Source organism: Bos grunniens, chromosome 22 (genome assembly GCF_055505025.1).
Source record: "Bos grunniens cultivar Pamir isolate PY7600 chromosome 22, Bosgru_T2T1.0, whole genome shotgun sequence".
Lineage (NCBI taxonomy): Eukaryota > Metazoa > Chordata > Mammalia > Artiodactyla > Bovidae > Bos > Bos grunniens.
The window spans coordinates 10,900,370-10,921,161 of record NC_141186.1 but is presented as its reverse complement, the minus strand read 5'-3'; the positions used below and the strand labels follow the sequence as shown (position 1 = coordinate 10,921,161).

At 46.7% G+C, this 20,792-nt stretch overlaps 1 protein-coding gene across 5 annotated transcripts in view; it reads right to left on the bottom strand.

Moving 5' to 3' along the window:
* Positions 1 to 20,792, bottom strand: part of TRANK1 (tetratricopeptide repeat and ankyrin repeat containing 1) — a 97,203-nt gene that overhangs the window by 36,063 nt on the left and 40,348 nt on the right. For 4 of the 5 annotated variants that reach the window (XM_086365863.1, XM_086365861.1, XM_086365862.1 and 1 more), the window contains 5 exons: positions 16,228 to 16,398; positions 7,795 to 7,956; positions 6,694 to 6,948; positions 4,857 to 5,033; positions 1,333 to 4,236 (listed from right to left, as the gene is read on the bottom strand). In XM_086365863.1, coding sequence (XP_086221989.1) covers positions 1,333 to 4,236; positions 4,857 to 5,033; positions 6,694 to 6,948; positions 7,795 to 7,956; positions 16,228 to 16,398 — 3,669 coding nt within the window. The remainder of the gene's footprint in view (positions 1 to 1,332; positions 4,237 to 4,856; positions 5,034 to 6,693; positions 6,949 to 7,794; positions 7,957 to 16,227; positions 16,399 to 20,792) is intronic. The other variant, XM_086365866.1, reaches the window with a different exon arrangement.

Genomic DNA, 20,792 nt, shown 5'->3' with positions numbered 1-20,792 from the left:
CATGGTATTAACATGCAGAAATCCCAAAACATTGTTATAAGCAAAAAAAACAAAGTTGTAAAAAGGTATGTCTGACATGAGTCCATTAAACAAAATGTTCAAACATGTAAAATAATACTCTATGTTGTCCATGGTCAGATGGAGAACATAGATGGTGAGTTGGTGAGGAGTCTAAAAACCACATAGGAAGTATTCTCTGTGCCTCAGTTACCTCCTTTGTAAAATGGAAAACATGCCTTCTTTATAAGGTTGTTGTGAGGATTAACAACAGATACCCATGGGGGTTCCCCTGGTGGTCTAGTGGTTAGGATTCTGGACTTACATCACCACGGCCCAGGCTCAATCCCTTGTCAGAGAACTGAGATTCCACAAGCCACATAGCACAGCAAAAGAAAAAAAAAGCAGATACTCTATGCAAACTGCTTGGCATCATGCCTGGCACAGTGAAGAGGAACATGTGAAGCACAAATTAAAATCACCTGAGTTAGCATTATCTCCCACCACCTCCTACCACCCTACTTTTCTTGCTTCTTCTGAAAGAAAAGCTACTTTCAGGATTAATGACTTGTAATTCGTGTATCATTTTACAGTACAGAAGCGTGTGCTTCCAAAGTGCTTTAACAAAGTTCTCAAGCAGTTGTTTACATGTTCCCCTGAAATGTTTCCACATCATGGCCAACACTTTAAACTGTTATTACTTAGAGGTTTATTTCCATTCAACCACAGCTTAAATCATCAACCTAAGAATGAGTAGTGGTATTTACTTAATTTATGGTTACTAAAGGGGGAAAGCAGGGAAAATAAATTAGGAGATTGGGATTAACATATACACACTACTATACATACAATAGATAACCAACAAGGACATACTGTATAGGCACAGGAAGCTCTGCTCAATATCTTGTAATAATCTGTAAGGGAAAAGAATCTGAAAAATTTTATATAACTGAATCACTTTGCTAGATACCTGAAACTAACATCTATATCAACTATACTTCAATTAAAAAAAAAGAAAAAAGGGGGGATTCCCTGGCGGTCCAGTGGTTAGGACTCCCTGCTCTCAGGGTGGAGGGCTCAGTTCAATTCCTGGTCTGGGAACTAAGATCCCACAAGCCACATGCCACCCCACCCCATAAAAGAGACAGAAAAAAAAATGAGCAGTGGCAAAAATCCTAAGATCTCTTGTTCATGAGGGTAGTTACTAACAAATGCCAAAATACTGTACTTGGCTCAGCTACAAGAGCCCAACAAAACTAAGTCACAGCTTTAAAACCAGCCCAAGGTCAGTGCCAAGCACCTCCCCCATAAGGCAAGCCCAAGGCCTAGACATACCGGAGTGGGACCTGTAGTTCTGGTACAGCTGGTGGATCTTCTTGGGCTTGCGCACTGCGCACTGCTTGTCCACAGCGTTCCTGCTGGCGTAGTGGAACAGGGAGCGCAGATCGCTGAAGCGAAAGGCCACGCCCTTCATGATGCTCTGGGCGGTGTCCCCCGTGAGGAACATGGCGTTGGGGTCGTTGATGCATTTCATCAGCAGCGCCAGCTCGGCTTGGGTGAAGTCCTGGATCTCATCACCATAGAGCTCGTGGATGGACCACGGGAGCACCTTGAGCTTCGACAGCCTCCGGGACAGGTTGTACAGAACATCCTCATCGTCAAAGTACCCTTTCTGAGACCTAATCTGCTGATACAGGCAGAACAGCCCATAGATCTCGCTCCGGTCTTCCTTGAAATTGGGGCACCGCTTCCGCCCTAATTGCTTGTATGCTTCTTCCGTGAGTCTCCCCCCGGGGCAGCTGAGGGCCTCAAAAGACCCCTTCAGAAAAGATTTTATTTCTTTCCAGATCAGGGCAGGGTTGTAGGAGGTTTTCCCTTTGATCATTTTGGGCCATATCTCATTGACAAACACCTCAAATGTCACATACACCCGGGGGTCGCTGTCGCTCGGGCGCGTTTCCACAGTTTTTTCCTCCTCGCTGTAGTCCCCATCAGCCTCAGCCTCCTCCTCCTCCTCCTGCCAGTTGGTGATGGTCAACTCTTCCTGAGTGGACCATCCTACGATGGATCTTTTCAAGCTGCCATCTTCGTTTCTCAGAAAAAACGGTTTGGGCAGAGAAGCATCGAGCAGGAGGAGCAGCTGCTTGGAGGTGACAAACAGAGGGAAGTTCTCATCCCTGAGGTCCTGGAGCTTGTGGACATTGGGTTCCAGCGGTTTGTAGTGACTGGTGGCCTTGGTAGACTTGGAAAGCTCCACGAAATTCCTCTGCACCTCCTGGCACAGGACGTGGTTCTTGGTCACGAAGATCTGATGTAAGTGCTCCAACTGGGGGGGCTCTTGTGGGGCGGGTTCTTCCTCCCCTTGGCCGGGCCCTCCTGGCTCCCCACCAGCTCCCTCTGCACAAGCTTCACTCTCCTGCTCCTCCTCTAGGCAGCCCACTGTTCCCACCTCCACGGATCCTTCCTCCTCCTCCTCCTCCCCTTCTTCCTCCTCCTCCTCTTCTTCCTCCCCACCCTGACCCTCCTTTCTGGGTTCCAGTTCCAACCTTCGCTTCAGCCAGATCTGCTTTGCCAGCAGCGGGCTCCCCGCCTGCTGGGCTTTCTCCCAGTAGCCGTGGAATTTCTTCCACAGCCTGTACAGGCAGCAGGTGGTCTTGCCCGTGCCGCTGCGCCCAATGAGGATAATGGGTTCCAGCGGCCTGGGGTTGAGGCCGATCACCGCGTACTCGAGCTCGCCCACCCGGAACGGGTACTCCACCGTGGCCGTGGTGTCATTGAGGATGTTGGAGGCCATGTTGGTGCTGAAGCTGTGGAACTTCATGATGTTATATTCTGTCTCCACCGCGCTGGCTGGGGGGAAGTACTCGGGCTCGGCGCGGACCCCGCCCTTCTCGGCCTCCGTGTCCTCCACGTAGCAGCGGGGGATCCGCTTTTGGATTTTCATGTTGGCGGACACTGGGCCCTTGTTGATGCCCTTAAGCTTCTTGCGCAGGATGCAGGACAAGCCCCGGTTGTAGGCGCTGCAGATGGCCTGGATGGAGTAGGACAGTTTGTTGTGATCTAAGACGATGTCCCAGATCCGTATGATTTCCGTGTAGACCCGCCCGGACTTCTCGGTGGGGTGCATGCTGCGCTCTGCGGCTATGATCTTCTCGGGGTTCTCGCTGCACCGCGGGGAGAAGTCAATCGCCAGCTCCCACAGCATCCGGGCCGCCTTGTCCAGCTTGGCCTCGAAGAGCTGGATGCTTCCTTTCAGGTTCCTCAGCCGCTTCTGCAGGCCCGGGGTCCACTCACCATTGCCCAGCTTCTGGATGGCCAGGATGATTTTCTTCTTCATGACCTTGGACATGACCTTGCTGGACAGCTTCTTCAGCATTTCTGAAGTGCACTCGATCTCCCACGTCATGTTCTCAAAGTCCAGGAGGCAGATGTCCATCTCTGACACGCTCCAGTCATCCTGGTCGTCGCTGCCCTCTGTCCCCCTGCTACCCTCAGGAAGGAGCTGTGCGGCCGAGAGGCCTGCCTGCACATGTCCCTCTGCAGCCTCCAGGGCCCCGGGGTTGTTCCCGCTGCAGTCAGAGCCCCCCGCCCCCGGGGCACCCTGCAGCTCTTCTTTCTCTCCTTCGGTGCCAGCTCCTGTCTCCAGAGTCTCGGGGCCCTGAGGACAGTCCTCCGGGAGGGATGAATTCAATTCCAGCTGCTGAATCAAAGCCGTGATGTCCTGCACGAGGCAGTCTCTCCGGGAGCAGGGCCTGACAGCCTCAGGCTCCGGCCTCGGGGCCTGGGCATCAGGGAGAGTCTCCCAGCTGTCAGGGACCCTGGCTTCTTTGGGTGGGGCTCGCACAGCACCCGGCAGCAGCTTGGAGGAGCCCTTGACCTGAGCAGTGTGAGCAGGGGCCGCCGGGCGTGGGGGCTTCCCAGGGTGGGCGGCGGCGTCCTGCCGGCCCCGGCGCCTGGTCTCCATCAGGGCTTTGTTCCAGGCCAAGAGCAGTGGGTCGTTCTTCTTCACGCGGTACCGCGCGTCTTTGCCTTCCTTGTTCTTCAGGTTGAGGTTGATGTCAAACTTCGCCAGCAGACCTACCAGCTTTCCCGTGCGTTTGAGCATGCCTTTCTGGAAAAGGATATGCATCAATGTGTTCCCGCTGCCGTCCTGCATGTTGGGGTTGAGGTAGGAAAACTCCTCTGGCTTGGACCAGAACAGATCCAGCAGGTGGCTGAGGAAGTTAAAACCGATGTCAGCTGAAAGACACAAAAACCCTGTGAGCACTAGACAGCTATTCTGGGGAGCAGAGATGCCAGCCGGGGAAGGGCCTTAGAACACAGAGCTTCCCCAAGCATTTCATAACCCAGTGGTTCTCAACTGGGGGCAATTTGCTCCCCAATGGACATGTGGCTATGTCTGGAGACACTTTTGATTGTCACAGTTTAGGAGGTGCTTCTGGCATCTAGTGGGTGGACATCTCACAAATGCACGGCACAGCCCCAAAACAATGAATTATCCTGCCCAACTGTCGGTAGTGCCAAGGCAGAAAAACCCAGAAATCATCTTAATATTCCAATAAGATCTTTTATGTCAGGACCCTTGAAATGATGTAAATAAATGAAAAGTATGTGCAGCTATGGATGGCCGACTTTGGAACATAAGAATTTTCTTCATCAGCCCACTCTGACCACTCACAGTGATGGTCACTCCTTCCCATTGAGCTATGGGTGAGGGGCCAAGAGATAGGGGCTTGGCCAAGAAATAGGCCTTTTCCAGACCGCTGGCTTTCCCGGTAGGAAAGACCAAAGACCACAGCATCCTTTCTAATATCCAGTTTCGTCCTCAAGAAAAAGACTGCTGACAGAATGAAGCCTACCTTTGATATCTAGAAAGATGTGGAGCGCAGCATGCAAGGGAGTGTCACCTTCCGTGAGAGAAATACTTCGGGGGTCTGCACCCTTGGTCAAGAGGACGAAGGCCATGTCGAAGTCCTCATGCTTCATGCACACAGCAAGCGGCGTCTCCTGGCTGCTCTGGAGACCCTCCAGCAAGGCTTGGGGAGGCAGAGAGAAGGATACAGTGAGCCACGTCCCAGGGGTGGGACCATTTCTGCCCTTTAGCCTAAAGCAAGAAAGGGTGCTGACCCCACTTCCAAGGCCCTCCTGCCACCGCCCTTTCTGGGAGGCAAGGGCTTCCCAGTGCCCTGGGGGGAAAGCTTGCCCCCTCCACGTGTCCTGTCCCTGGGCCTCGTCTCCTTTCCCGTCTCTCCAGCTCCCTCTCCCACACTGCAGCAGGACCATCATCAGCACTGCCCTGGAGTAGGGACGGTGTGAGCGACTGAACTCCCAGTGTCTGTCCAACCCTCTCCATGACACACACTCAGTGGCCAGGACGTGAGCAAGCTTCCCACTTCCTCTGCTTCTATGAAGCTTTTCCCCGAGAATGCCCGTTGGCCCTCATTGATCATATTCCCTGACATGTCCCCACGTGCACACCACTTTCTTTTTAGCTCAGTCTACGTTTCCCCTCTGCACTGCAGGCTCCCCAACCTCCACCCTCTTTGGACCTGCAGCCTTCTTGCACTGCTGCTTGCTGGCAGCCATGAATTCACTCTGCATCCTTGGGCCCTGGCACCTGACCCCAGGGAGGCCTTCGATAAGAGCTTGCTTCATCAGGAACAAAACAGGAATTCCACAACTGCCACGGTTTTTGGTCAAAGATAGTAAGAGTCCATGTCAGGAATGGGTTTGAAGACATTAATAGGCAACCTTCCATCTATCTCCTGAGACCCGTGGGTAAGGCCAACACTGGAAAGCTTTGTAAGGCTGGGAGCTGGGACCAGCGTGGCATCACTCCCTCTGAAGGTGATTTCCCTTAACCTGCAAGGCGGGTGGAGAACCATGCAGCCAAGGCACTCTGCCCAGATCCTGCATCCATGAACACACTGAATATTCAAAACAGCCCTGAGAAAGAGGGACTACTGTCACTCCCGTTTTACAAATGAGGAGATGGAGGCCAGTTCGTAGTGGCCTTAGGAAGGGGTTTTGGAGGGGTGGGGGTGTAGGGAGAGGAGGCTGGTGTTTCCAGATTAGCTTTAAATAAAACCGGATCCAGCAAGCCGTCTGCACGCTCCAGACACACACCCAGCCAAGTGTGACTGTGCTGATGAAAGCGGCAGATGTTCCCACCCACCCATTATCTGGCCGTTTCTTTAAAAACAAGCATCACAGATCCCAATCATGGATCAGAAAAGAACACCGCAGAGTTTGACTAGGACCCACACAGCGTATCAAGTGCAAGGACTGGTCCAGCCGAAGGTCAGGAGGAAATGACTACTGTGGCTGCACCAGGGCTGACGCCCCTCCACAATCCTGACGTTTCTCACACAAAACACAAAGGGAAGGGAATAATTCACAAAAGTGCCTTGACCTGATCACTGCTTCCAGTGAGAAGATATGGAGGAGAAAGAGAATGAGGCGGAAGGAGAATCCAAGGGACTACCCTGGTGGTCCAGGACTTAAGACTCCATGCGCCCAATGCAAGGGCTGTGGGTTTGATCCCTGGTCAGGGAATGTCCCACGGCAAGGCCAAAAAATAAATACACTTTTTCAAAATTAAAAAGGAGTCTCTGAAATCAAGTGAAAGCGCCGTAACCTGCGGCACCTGGACTCCCCAGGCTTGACCCCGATGCTGACTCAGCATCTGGGACTCACCTCCATGGTCTATCAGTCGGTCCAGGAGCAGGCTCCTCCTCTGGTCCCAGGCCTTGAGGTGGGGGAGGATGGCACAGAGGTCGAGGGTCGAGAGGTCGCAGTCTTTGATGAGACAGTCCCCGAGCGGCGGCTGCCCGCTCACCTTTCGGGTCAGCAGCAAAAGCACTTCGGGCCATTTCTGTTTTTCCAGTAAAAACTTGAGGAAGGTGTTGGCACAGTTGCGGTCAATGTCATAGACCAGATCAGGAGGGATTTCTTTCAAAAACAAGAACACATCACACTCCAAAAATAGGTTCCTGTGATTTCTGTCCCCAGCCACAACCCTAAACAGAGGGACATCACTGCCCCAAGTTACAGGAGACCATAAACAGTACTTAGTTATTTCGGCCATGCTACTCAATCACAGGTGAGCCTCAGTGACAGCACTCGCCAGTGAGCTTGAGAAGGTGGGAAATACCCAAGGAATATACAGTCTTAGCCAACAGAAAAGAGAAACATCTGTGGTATTTTAAAAAGGATAGGGACTTCCCTGATGGTCCAGTGGTTGAGAGTCCATCTGCCAATGCAGGAGACATGGGTTCGATCCCTGGTTCAGGAAGACCCACATGCCATGGGGCAACTGAGCCCATCTGCTACAACTACTGAGCCCTCGCACCAAGAGTCGTGTTCCACAAGAGAAGCCTCTGCACCCCAACTAAAGAGTAGCCCCTGCTTACCCCACCTAGTTCACCTAGTTTGCCTGAGTTCAGCAAAGAAAATTCAGCACAAACAAATAAATGTTTAATTGTTTAAACACTCATTTAAATAATTTTAAAGTTAAAAAAAAATGAAATAAAAAATGTAAATGGATCATATATGCAAATTCCAGGAGGATGCATGAGAAACCAATAACAGAGGTTGCCCTAGGGATGAGATTTAAAGACATAAGTTCAAGGGGTGGATGATCCACTTTTCACTGGAGAATGTTCTGTGTTGTTTGAATGTTCTCCGTGTAGATCATGACATTTATTTTTTAATCACTTCTTAAACAGGACAGTAAAAAAGAGTATTAAGGTGCCTAGAGCATCTTTGAACACAATTGAAGGTTGTCAGAAACCTTACCTTGCAAAGAAGAAAGGATGCGCAAGAACTTCTGAACCACTTCTTGCTTCATAAAGTTTTTCTGCAACAAGTGACTTCCTGAGTTCATATATGTCACCAGTTGCTCGCAGACTTTCTGGAAAATGTCCCCCTCGTTAGCTGGTCCCTCACCAGTGCTCAGTTCTGCAAAACACCCCCAGATGCTTCTTGTGACTGCAGAGATCACACAGGCATAGATTGCAAAGACAATCACACCTCTCCACCCCTCCATGTAGCCAGGCAACTGCAGAGCACCTGTTCTCCCCTTCCACCACTCTAGCCTAGCTTCATGACCTGCTATGACAAGGAGAATGTAGTGATTGTGAGTTTTGTGCCAGTTCTGAGCCTGAGCCTCAAGAAGCCTTGTTTAGTTCTATTCAGGTCCAGGCTAGATAAGATTCATCATAAAACAAAGATGAATCAACCCAGTGGTCCAAACTGAGGCCCCACAGATATGAAAGAGCCCAGTCAAGATCAGCAAGAGGCAGACACTTGAAGAAGTTCTGTTACAGCTATGAGAATAGCCAAGCCTCAGTGGCTGAGCTGCAGGATCATGAACTAAAGAAGTGTTTGTTGCTTTAAATCACTAGGTTTGAGGGCTGTTTGTTAAGTAGCAATGGATAAGTGATACAACAGTTCAAGGATATAACAGTAGGAGGGTAGCTTACTGCAGCAGCAACATCTAACTACACACCAGCCACCCACACATCTAATTGGCAAGTGGAAAAAGCCAAGAGTAAGGAGCCAGCTCTCTAGCCAAGAGGGAAGACACTAACCACTCGGTTCAATTTACTGAGAAAGTAGTTATGATTAGAAATCATCCAATAAAGGAAGTCTGAAAAGGGGCAAATGCTTTATTTGGTATCAGATTATACACTCAAAAAGCCCTTCTGGTTAACATGGAATCTTACTAAACAGATCAACCGGATGTGGGCTTTTCACACCTGGCTTAAGTACTATCATGTGGTGAAGAGGTGAATGCATGTTCAATGTCATATTCTAACAGAAGCAGGGACACTTTAAAGGAGATGGAAAAATAAAAGCATCCCATCAGCAGTCAGGTCTCCCACAGCAGACCCCAAGCCAAAGATTTGTGTGCAAATAGTTCAAGAAAGAAGAGACCAGTGAGGGTGGGGGGAACAGGTAAGGGCTGGGGAGGAAGCAGGCAGGCTGTCAGCCCCACGGTCCCCTGGGGGATCTGGAGTGACTCACCCAGAGCTGCGTTGGCAAGGCAAGGGGAATGGGCTTTCAGATTCTCACCTCTGTCTGTCACTGTCCACAGCCTGCCTTGAGTGAGTGAGTGAAAGTCGCTCGGTTGTGTCCAACTATTTGTGAACCCATAGACTATACAGTCCATGGAATTCTCCAGGCCAGAATACTGGAGTGCCTTTCCTTTCTCCAGGGGATCTTCCCAACCCAGAGATCGAACCCAGGTCTCCCGCATGGCAGGCGGATTCTTTACCAGCTGAGCCACAAAGGAAGCCCAAGAATACTGGAGTCGGTAGCCTATCCCTTCTCCAGCGGATCTTCCTGACCTAGGAATCGAACTGGGGTCTCCTGCATTGCAGGTGGATTCTTCACCAACTGAGCTATCAGGGAAGCCCTAGAGGCTATAAATTCCCATGCACTTCTGGTTTGAAGGAGCCTGAGCAAAGCAGGCTCCATAAGCCCTTAGGTTGTTCTCTTTGAGAACGAGCCTTAGGTGTGGGCTCTGCAAAGTGAAGGCACATCAGGGAGCACACAACAGTGGGAAGGGACCCAGGGGACCCAAGCAGAGCTCCGACGTCACCTGCTGTGCCTTCTGATACACACCTGGCTCGCCTTTCAAAAGACTGGGTCAGAGAACCAGAAACACACACACACACACACCAACTTCCCGGGCAAGCCCCCACTGCCTTCTAATCAAGAGACTTTCCGGTGCCAGACAGAAGCAAGACCACTCTAGCACTAACCTCTAGAGAAAAGGAAGTGGAAACCCTTGGCACAGGAAGACCCACATCACCTAAGCTAGCAGCCGGCTCTGAGGCAGAGAATATGAACTGTGTAGTGTAAGAGTGACCGAACAATACCCCTGGGCCTGGCATCCCACCTTCATCCTAGAACGCCTCTGAAGACACAAAAACAGTGATAACGCACAATACAGGAATAGAACCCTTGCTAAAGGAGGAACTTCCTTCTCCACCAAGCAGGTGGAAACCTGGCCACGTGTCCCCTGCCTCCTGCCTCACGGCATCATTCTTCCACCGGGGCAGTTAGTTTAGTATAAAATCATTTGAAACTGAACAGAAAGATTACCAAGCTTGACAGTAGAGACAGTTAGATGCAGTTGTATAATAATGGGTGGCTGTGTGGTTCAGAATAATTAAGAAGGTGGTTATAGACCAGAGAAAGGTACAGAAATCAGGCAAGAAACTAGAGAGTGATATCAGCAACACAGAAAAGCATCAAAGGAAATGTGCTGAAACAGACAGTAGTAGCTGTGGGTCGGCATCTCTGGGTAGGTACACGTGATTTATTACTCTGAACCTGTCTGCTTTTTCCTAAATTTTCTATAAGCTTAAGAGAGAGAAGAAACGTTGGGTTATAAGGTTGTTCATACATTATAATCACAGGTTTTTTAGGAAGATGACTATGTAAGTAATGAACAACCCAAAGACTAGATAAAAATATGCCAAAGTGTAATTACAATAAAGTTTTGTTTTTATTTTTATTTATTTAAAAAATGTATTTATTTTTCTCTTTTTTGGCTGCTTCCCAAGACATGTGGGATCTTAGTTCCCCGACTAGGGATCGAACCTGTGCCCCCTGCAGTGTAAGTGTGGAATCCTAACCACTGGCCGAAGGGAAGTCCCTCTATGTTTATACAAAATGATATTTTTACAAATTTTCGACAATGGTCATATTTAATAGATATATACAAGCAGATTCAAAATTAAAAATTAAAATTAAAAGAGATCGTTTAAAGCTGCAGTAGTGCTCAGCTGTAATAGTTCTTGTTGTGTGTGTTAGTTGCTCGGGTGTGTCTGACTCTTTGTGACCATATAGATTGTAGCCCATTAGGCTCTTCTGTCCATGGGATTTTCCAGGGAAGAACAATGGAGTGGGTGCCATTTCCTCCTCCAGAGGGTCTTCCTGACTCAGGGATCAAACCCACATCTTCTATGTCTCCTGCATTATAGGCAGATTCTTCTTGTTAAAAAACAGAAATATATCATTTCAAAAGGAGATTTTGCTTTTGTATGAAATCTTCCTTTCGAGGTAAAAAAAGATGAAACTAACAAGCTTTATTACAAACACTTTATCAAGTGAAATTTATGTAGCCATCCCATTTTTATACAAGAAAATTAAAATATATAACTGTAAATGCATGGAATAAGAGTAAATGACCAAATCACAACTATATTAATGTTTCCAGGTAGGTGGGTTTATGAAGAATATTTTCTTTTTTTAAAAAAGAATCTATTGATTTTATAATAAAGAAAAAGTATCATCAATATCGCATGCCTTCATTTACTGAAAAAGAGGGCATTTTGTGGTGCTAAGGGACTCAAGGTTGATACACCATGGCCTCTGAATCACGGGCTCCATCTATGGGGGAAACACACACAGAGAAGGTCAGAGTCCTCTTAGTCCTGGGCAAGCGGCACCTTCACAGAGCAGAAAGCAGCTGGTGCCTCGGGGAGGACCAGAGAGAAAGGCTTCAGATGCCTGGATTTATTCTCTGAAAAGCCCTGCACCAGTGAATCAAAGGAAAAATCACCACCGACCAAGAACAATAACAATAGAGGCTCCAGTCTCCTTGGTCCTGACGGCAGTCCAGCTGCTAGAGAAGGTGGACATGCTGCCATCTAGTGGTTGTCATGAGAGGCAGGGAAAGACAGGTAACCCTGACCTCTCAGGTTCACCCCGCCCCCAACCTCCCTACGGCCCTGTGGGCCTTGCCTTCCCCCCGCAGCTAGTGAGAAAGGCCCTGCCCTGAATCTGCTGAATCAAAATCTGCATTTAAAAGGCTCCCAAAGGATTCACGTGCATGTTAATGGAAGTTCTTATTTAGAGAACAGCAGAAATCTTCACCAAGACCCTATAATTCTCAGGCTTTCTCACCTACATGCAAAAGCCACCCAAAGATAACCATCTCCATTTTCATCAGAATGGGGCACAGTAACCGCCAGAAAGAGCCAAAGGTGAGAACATCTTTTATCCTAGCCTATATCCTAGCTGTTCATCTGGGCACACAAGCTAGTGTCCTAATGATGCTTTACTCAGGACCACAGATGTGAAAAACGAAACCATCAAGTGGACTTCCTGGTGGTACAGGGGACAAGAATCTGCCTGCCAATGCAGCGGACATGGGTTCGATCTCTGGTCCAGAAAGATTCCACATTCCTCAGAGCAACTAAAGCCCCTGCACCCCAACTACTGAGCCTGTGCTCTAGAGCCCGCGAGCCCGTAGGTCTCACCACCTCCTGAAGCCCGTTCACCTAGAGCCTGTGCTCTGCAGCAAGAGAAGTCACCATAATGAGAAGTGCACGATAGGCTTGTGCACAGCAACGAAGCCCCAGCACAGCCAAAAATAAACAAACTGTTGTTGTGGTTTAGTTGCAAAGTTGTGTCGGACTCATTTGTGACCCCATGGACTGTAGCCCACCAGGTTCCTCTGTCCATGGGATTTCCCAAGCAAGAATACTGGAGTGGGTTGCCAGGCGATCTTGCCAACCCAGGGATCAAACCCACATCTCCTGCATTGGCAAGTGGGTTCTTTACCACTGAACCACAGGGGAAGCCCTAAAAATAAATAAATGAAGTTTTTAAAAAACCCATCAAGTTAAAACTCAGGTCAGGAGCAAGGGTACCAACCCCCTAGGTAGCATCTCTTCCTAAAAATAATGCTTCCATTGTGCCCACTAATGTGTGAATGGGGAGAGATTAAAATCCATATAATCTTCATTTTTATGAAGATCTACCTTCATTCCCATGGCCCCAGGCCCTCCTTCTGCCCTTCCCTCCCACTGTCTTCTCAACTACTACTCTGCACAGAAAACCATTCTGGGTTAAAGTCTAAAATGACACTGTCCAATACAGAGGCCCACTAACTTAATTACATAAAAATAAAGTTAATAAAATTTCAGTTCTTCAGTTGCTTCTTGTTGTTGCTCAGTCGCTCAGCCACGTCCGACTCTTTGCAGCCCCATGGACTGCAGCACGCCAGGCTTCCCTGTGTTTCACTGTCTCCCAGAATTTGCTCAAACTCATGTTCACTGAGTCAGTGATGCCATCCAACCATCTCATCCTCTGTCACGCCCCCTTCTCCTCCTGCCTTCAATCTTTCCCAGCATCATGGTCTTTTCCAATGAGCTGGCTCTTTCACATCAGGTGGCCAAACTATTAGAGTTTCAGCTTCAGCATCAGTCCTTCCAAGGAATATTCAGGACTGATTTCCTTTAGGATTGACTGGTTTGATTTCTTTGCTGTACTAGGGACTCATGAGTCTTCTCCAACACCACAGATCAAAAGCATCAATCTTTGCTGCTCAGCCTTCTTTATGGTCCAACTCTCACATCCATACATGACCACTGGAAAAACCATAGCTTTGACTAGACAGACCTTTGTTGGCAAATAATGTGCTTTTTAATATGCTGCCTAGGTTTGTCAAAGCTTTTCTTCCAAGAAGCAAGCATCTTGTAATTTCATGGCTGCAGTCACCATCTGCAGTGACTTTGGAGCCCAAGAAAATAAAGTCTGTCACTGTTTCCACTGTTTCCCCATCTATTTACCATGAAGTGATGGGACCGGATGCCATGATCTTAGTTTTTTGAATGTCGAGTGAGTGAGTGTGTGTGTCTGTGTGTATGTGTTGGGGGTGGAGGGGTCGATTTTCCCCCTCAGGAGGTGGTGAGGAAAACAAACCCCAGTGTGGCCAGGTGGAAGACAGCCTATTCAAAATGACCTAAGCACCCAAAATGACTTAGACACAGTCCAGACACCACGGATGTTCGTGCCCCCAGAGAGGAACTGGGCCTCTAGTACTCATCTTATCCAAGTTCCTCTGACCTTTGCTCTCCCTCCTTTCACCTGAAAGATTTTTCTCCCCGCACCTGAAAGCGTGCCTGATCATTCCTGGGGAAATTAAATCCCAGGAGATAAGAGGAAAATAGTCTTCCAGACCCAGGGGAAAACGATAGAAACAGTCCCCCATTCAAGTTATGTTTCTGTGTCTAAGAACTGCCAACAGTCACATCCTCTTTCAGGGCCCCTTCCCAGTAGTACAGGTGCTCTTCTAGACGGCCTCTATGTGCTCAAAGCAACAGGAAAAGACTAGGTTTCGCCACTTCTCTGACCGTTTCTTTGTTTTCTTAGGAGGGCTTGCCTGCCGTGCCGTCAAACTTCAAAAAAATACATGCCTGTGCTTTTCTCCTTCCTTGTGAATCTAACATAGGGAAGATCCACTTAAAAATCCAAAGGAGGATAACAAAGGGAGGGAGGGTTGGGTGAAGGAATCCTGGATGCCTGTTAGCCCACACCCGGCAGAGCCCCACTGGTTTCTGTCTCAACGTCTGAAAGATGCTCAGTCCTCATTTTATCCACTTGATGATGATTCCCCTTCTGAATACCTGACGAGGCCTAGGAAGTACTGAACTCCTTGAATCCATAACTGCTAACAGGATCCACGGAGTTTTCAATCAATGTCAGAAAAAGAAATGATCCTCCTGAACATAAAACAGCCAAGAAATCCTATCCACTCTATGACCACAGACTCTAGCATAACAACAGCAACAACAAAGATAGCAGCAGGCGCGTTTTCCTGCTTCTTAAAGGAAGGGGGCTGGGATACGTATATACGCACACAAGTTTTTAAAGTAAAAAATGAAAAGAAACAGAACCAGATAGAGTTCTTAGAAATTAAAACTGAGTTCCAAATTTAAAAATGCAATAGACAAGCTAAATTATAAAAGGAAAAGCTAAAGTCCTAGTTAAAGATCTGGAAAGAAAAAAGAAAAAGAGATAGAAAGCGTTAAGGAAAGCAGAGGAGAAGCTCATCTATGTGAAAGTGCTGGCAAAGAGACAGTGGAAGGAAACAGAAGTGACAGAAGATCATTTCCCTGAGCTAAAAAAAGTTAGACTAAAAGGGATCATAAGGTGCTAAGCAAGAAGAATGAATAAGATACAGTCCAGGGAAATTCCAGAACTCTAAGGACAGGAAATTCTAGAAGGGACAATAAATAACACTGACATTTCTTCCAATCAGTAATGGAGGCGAGAATACAAAGTTGTGAGGAACGAGGTTTTACAGCATATTTCACAAACCCAAGAGATCACAGACTGTCACACACCAGAAAAGGCTGCCGTTAAACTGTGACACATCACTGATCATGAAACGCAATCCAATTGAAAGATGGCAAAACGTGGGGGGAAAGTGCAACTGAGGATCGATGAAATACAAGGCCTAAATGCAGACCAATTCTCTGTCTAAGGACAGAATAAAGACATTTCAAAAACCCTGTAAGTCTACTATGCACATCTCCTCACTGAAAAACTTACTGGAGTTGGTACTTAGCAGAGCAAGAAAGAAATCTAGACAGACAGCATGAGTCACAAGTGCTGCATGTGAGTGCAAGAACTGAAAAAAGCATACGTGTGCTGGGGCTACAGTCTAAATAAAAGTCTAAACAAACCTAAAATCATTTGTGTGTACTTACACACCTGTACACACACACATGGACAATGATGTGTTTGTATGCTTCATCAAACTAGGATGCTTAGAGAGTATAATATTTCAAGAGCAAAGTTTTGAGGGCATTTGATGATTCTTCTCATTGGGTGCAATATGCTACTAGTTGTAGAAATCATACTTCCATATAAAGGCAATTAATGTTTTTTCAATTTTTAGAATCAGTCTATAGGTGAAGCACAGAAAATTCAGTCTATAGGTGAATTAAGGAACAGATGTAAATGGCACAAATCACTTTACTAGGCAAAATTCAACAAGGGCTGACTTGCTGCGTTTTATCTTTATAGCAGTCAGTCCATAGATGCTATCCAAACGGACAGATTAAGAAATAGAGTTACAAATGTACTTTTAATTGTTGGCTGTGGTTGTTTCTCAGAAGTGGGCTTGATTTTTGTTATCTCCTGTTCTGTCTGATTTTTTTCTTTTTTACTATGTGCATGCGTGGAAAAAAAAAAAAATCACGCTTACTGCCCAAGGGTAGACTTGGCCAAGTTCCTAGAATGTAGTAGACACTTTTAAAATAACAGTTGTCTCATTCTGTCTTTCAAAAAAAGCACGCAAGCTTTCCAAAGACTGGGAGGTCTCACTTTCATCTTCATGTGCTAAGACAAGATATACTGATTTGTACCTAATTTCACAGAACCAGTTTTGCCCCCGCGATAAAGTTAATTCCCTGGAAGCTGTACCTGAGAGGTCCTTAGAACACGCTGCCAGCTTTTCCAAGTGGCTGTTGATTTTGTCAATGGCTCTGAAGTTCTTGTTCCTCTTCAGCACATCCACAGCAGACCGGGACTGTCGATCCACCAGGGTGGGGTCAGCCCCAAAGCGCAGGAGCATCTGTACATCCTCTGTTTGCCCTAGAGCAGGCCAAAGTGAGAAGGAGGGGTTGTCACGGTTTCTTCCATAAGGAGAGGTCCCCATGAGCACACATCTGCCCGGTTCCCAGCCTGAGCGGCCTGGGGCAAAGGCACCAGACTCCCTCTGTTTACAGAAGCTGAACTGCTGGCCTTGGGCAATCCAGCCGAGTCCCCGGAGCCAGAGTCCTATGTGGAGTGGGAAGGACAATAGCTTTTAAGAGGTTCAGAAGTGCACTCCTCTCTACCTTTCTCCCATCTCCTTGGCAACAAGCAAGGAGAGGGGGATTCTTGTTACTAGGCAACAATTACAGCTGTAAGGATGACAGCAAGCTGTGACTTCAGATTTCTTTATTCCTTAGGGAGGAAACAGAACATACTTCCAAAAAAAAAAAAAAAAAAACAGTCTGGGGACAGGAGAAGAAAGTGGCAATTGTTTTTGCATCAGGGTTTTTCTTCCCTGTTTGAACCTTCGTTAACCCCACCTCTGGCTGCTGGCTCCATCTGCTGCTTTAACATTTATTTGCCAAGCATCAAGGGGTCTCTGTGATCAGATGCAACTGTTTTCAGAATGTAACAGGTATATTCCTGGAGGTACGAAGACTTATGTGAGCACCGAGAGTTACAAGAATCAGTGCCTAATTCCCAGCTTCCAAACACATGCTTTCTGACAATTTACCACGTTGACAGAGCACCTCTACACCAGACAACATCCTGCTTGTGATGCTGTCCTTTCCCATCTCCCCAGTCACAACTGCTCGCCTCTCATCTTACAAAAATAAGGCAAAATTTAAAGTCATACTTCTCACCTATCAAGTATCGCACTGTGAAAGGCAAAATTCTCAGACCCTGAGACTCTCAACCCCTGGTATACACACACCTTCTCCCAGTTATCCATTTAATACTAATCTAAACTCTGCTGTGATGAGACTCTGGAAATGTATTTAACTTCCCAAAGCAGTTGACCTTAAGATGGGGAGATTAACCTGGTCTGATCACATGAGCCCTAAAGGTCAAAGGTCTAGAGGTCAGAGATGGAAGAGCACAGAGATTCAGACTATGAGGGATCTGATGCACAAGAAGTTCTCTCCTGCTGGCTTTGAAGACAGAGGAGGCCATTAGACAAAGAATACGTGTGGTCTGTGGAAACTGACAGCAGCCTCTGGCCAACAGCCAGAAAGAAATCGGGGACCTCGGTCCTACAACCCCTTCATGGATCACAGCCCTGTCATGGCGAATGGGCTTGCATAACTCAGTGAAGCTATGAGCCATTCTGTGCAGGGCTGCCCAGGACGTATGGGTCACAGTGGAGAGTTCTGACAAAACGTTGGTTCACGGGAGGAGGGAATGGCAAACCACTCCACTATTTTTGCCACAAGAAACTCGTGAGCAGTGTGAAAAGGCAAAAAGATATGATACCAGAAGATGAGCCCCTCCAGGTCAGAAGGTGTCCAGTATGCTACTAGGGAAGTGGGGTAGGCAATTACTAATAGCTCCAGAAAGAACGAAGAGGCTGGACCAATGCAGAAATGATGCCCAGCTGTGGATGAGATCACCACCCCAAACGTGGTGGTGAAAGTAAAGTCCAATGCTATAAAGAACAATGTTGCATAGGAACCTGGAATGTTAGGTCCATGAATCAAGGCAAATTGGAAGGGGTCAAGCAGGAGAAGGCAAGAGTGAACATCAGTTATCTTAGGAATCAGTGAACTAAAATGGACAGGAATGGGCAAATTTAATTCAGAGGACCATTGTATCTACTACTGTGGACATGAATCTCTTTGAAGATATGGAGTAACTCTCATATTCAACAAAAGAGTCCGAAATGCAGTACTTAGGTGCAATCTCAAAAATGACAGAATGATCTCTGTTCATTTCCAAGGCAAACCATTCAACATCACAGTAATCCAAGTCTAGGTCCCAACCAATAATGCCAAAGAAGCTGAAGTTGAACAGTTCTATAAAGACCTACAAGACCTTCTAGAACTAACACCAAAAAAAGATGTCCTTTTCATCACAGAGAATTGGAATGCCAAAGTAGGAAGTCAAGAGATACCTGGAGTAACAGGCAAGTTTGGCCCTGGAATACAAAATGAAACAGGGCAAAGGCTGACAGAATTTTGCCAAGAGAACGCACTGGTCATAGCAAACACCCTCTTCCAAAAACACAAGAGATGACTCTACACATGGACATCACTAGATGGTCAATACCAAAATCAGACTGATTATATTCTTTGCAACAAAAGATGGAGAAGCCCTATACGGTCAGCAGAAACAAGACTGTGGCTCAGATCATGAGTTCCTTATTGCAAAATCAGGCTTAAATTGAAGAAAGTAGGGAAAACCACTAGACCATTCAGGTATGACCTAAGTCAAATCTCTTATGATTATACAGTGGAGCTGATGAATAGATTCAAGGTGTTAGATTTGGTAGACAGAGTACCTGAAGAACTATGGACAGAGGTTCATAACATTGTACAGGAGGCAGTGACCAAAACCATCCCAAAGCAAAAGAAATGCAAGAAGGCAAAGTGGTTGTCTGAGGAGACTTTACAAGTAGCTGAGAAAAGAAGAGAAGCGAAAGGCAGTTGAGAAAGGGAAAGATACACCCAACTGAATACAGAGTTCAAGAGAATAGAGAGATAAGAAAGCCTTATTAAGTAAAGAATGCAAAGAAATAGAGGAAAACAACAGAATTGGAAGGACTAGAGATTTCTTCAAGAAAACTGGCGATATCAAGAGAACATTTCATACAAGGATGGATATGATAAAGGACAGAAATGGTAAGGACCTAACTGAAGCAGAAGAGATTAAGAAGAGGTGGCAAGAATACACTGAAGAACTATACAAAAAAGATCTTAATGACCCAGATAATCATGATGGTGTGATCACTCATCTAGAGCCAGACATCCTGGAGTATTAAGTCAAGTGGGCCTTAGGAAGCATTACTACGAACAAAGCTAGTAGAAGTGATGGAATTCCAGCTGAGCTATTTCAAATCCTAAAAGATGATGCTGTGAAAGTGCTACACTCAATATGCCAGCAAATTTGGAAAACTCTGCAGTGGCCACAGGACTGGAAAAGGTCAGTTTTCATTCCAATCCCAAAGAAGGGTAAGGCCAAAGAATGTTCAAACTACTGTACAACTGCACTCATTTTACATGCTAGCAAGGTAATGCTCAAAATCCTTCAAGTTAGGCTCTAGCAGTATGTGAACCAAGAAATTCCAGATGTTCAAGCTGGGTTTAGAAAAGGCACAAGAACCAGAGATCAAATTGCCAACATTCGTTGGATCATAGAAAAAGCAAGGGAATTCCAGAAATACATCTACTTCTGCTTCACTGAATACTCTAAAGCCTTTGACTGTGTGGATCACAACAAACTGGAAAATCTTTAAAGAGATCGTAATACAAGACCACCTGACCTGCCTCCTGAGAAACCTGTATGCAGGTCAAGAAGCAACAGTTAGAACCAGACATGAAACAACAGACAGATTCAAAATTGGGAAATGAGTACAAGGCTGATGTTGTCACTCTGCTTATTTAACTTATACTGAGAGTACATCATACAAAATGCTGGGTTGGATGAATCACAAGCTGAAATCAAGATGGCCAGGAGAAATATCAACAATCTCTGATACGCAGATGATACGACTCTAACTGCAGAGAGATAAGAGAAACTAAAGAGCCTCTTGAGGAGGCTGAAGGAGAGTGAAAAAGTTGGCTTAAAACTCAACAATCAAAAAACAAAGATCATGGCATCTGGTCCCATCACTTCAAGGGAAATTGATGGGGAAAAAGTGGAAATAGTGACAGATTTTATTTTCTTGGGCTCCAAAATCACTTGAGGACAGTGACTATAGCCATGAAATCAAAAGACGCTTGCTCCTTGGAAGCAAAGCTATGACAAACCTAGACATCATATTAAAAAGCAGAGACATCACTTAGCCAACAAAAGCCTGTCTAGTCAAAGCTATGGTTTTTCCAGTGGTCATGTATGGATGTGAGAGTTGGACCATAAAGAAGGCTGAGCAGCAAAGATTCATGCTTTTGATCTGTGGTGTTGGAGAAGACTCTTGAGAGTCCCTAGTACAGCAAGGAGATCCAACCAGTCAACCCTAAAGGAAACAACCCTGAATATTCGTTGGGAGGACTGATGCTGAAGCTAAAGCTCCAATGCTTTGGCCACCTGATGTGAAGAGCTGACTCACTGGAAAAGACCCTGATGTTTGGAAAGATTGAGGGCAGGAGGAGAAGGGGGTGACAGAGGATGAGATGGTTGGATGGCATCACTGACTCAATGGACATGAGTTTGAGCAAGCTCCAAGAGATAGTGAAGGACAGGGAAGCCTGGCACACTGCAGTCCAGGGGGTCACAAAGGGTCAGACATGACTTAG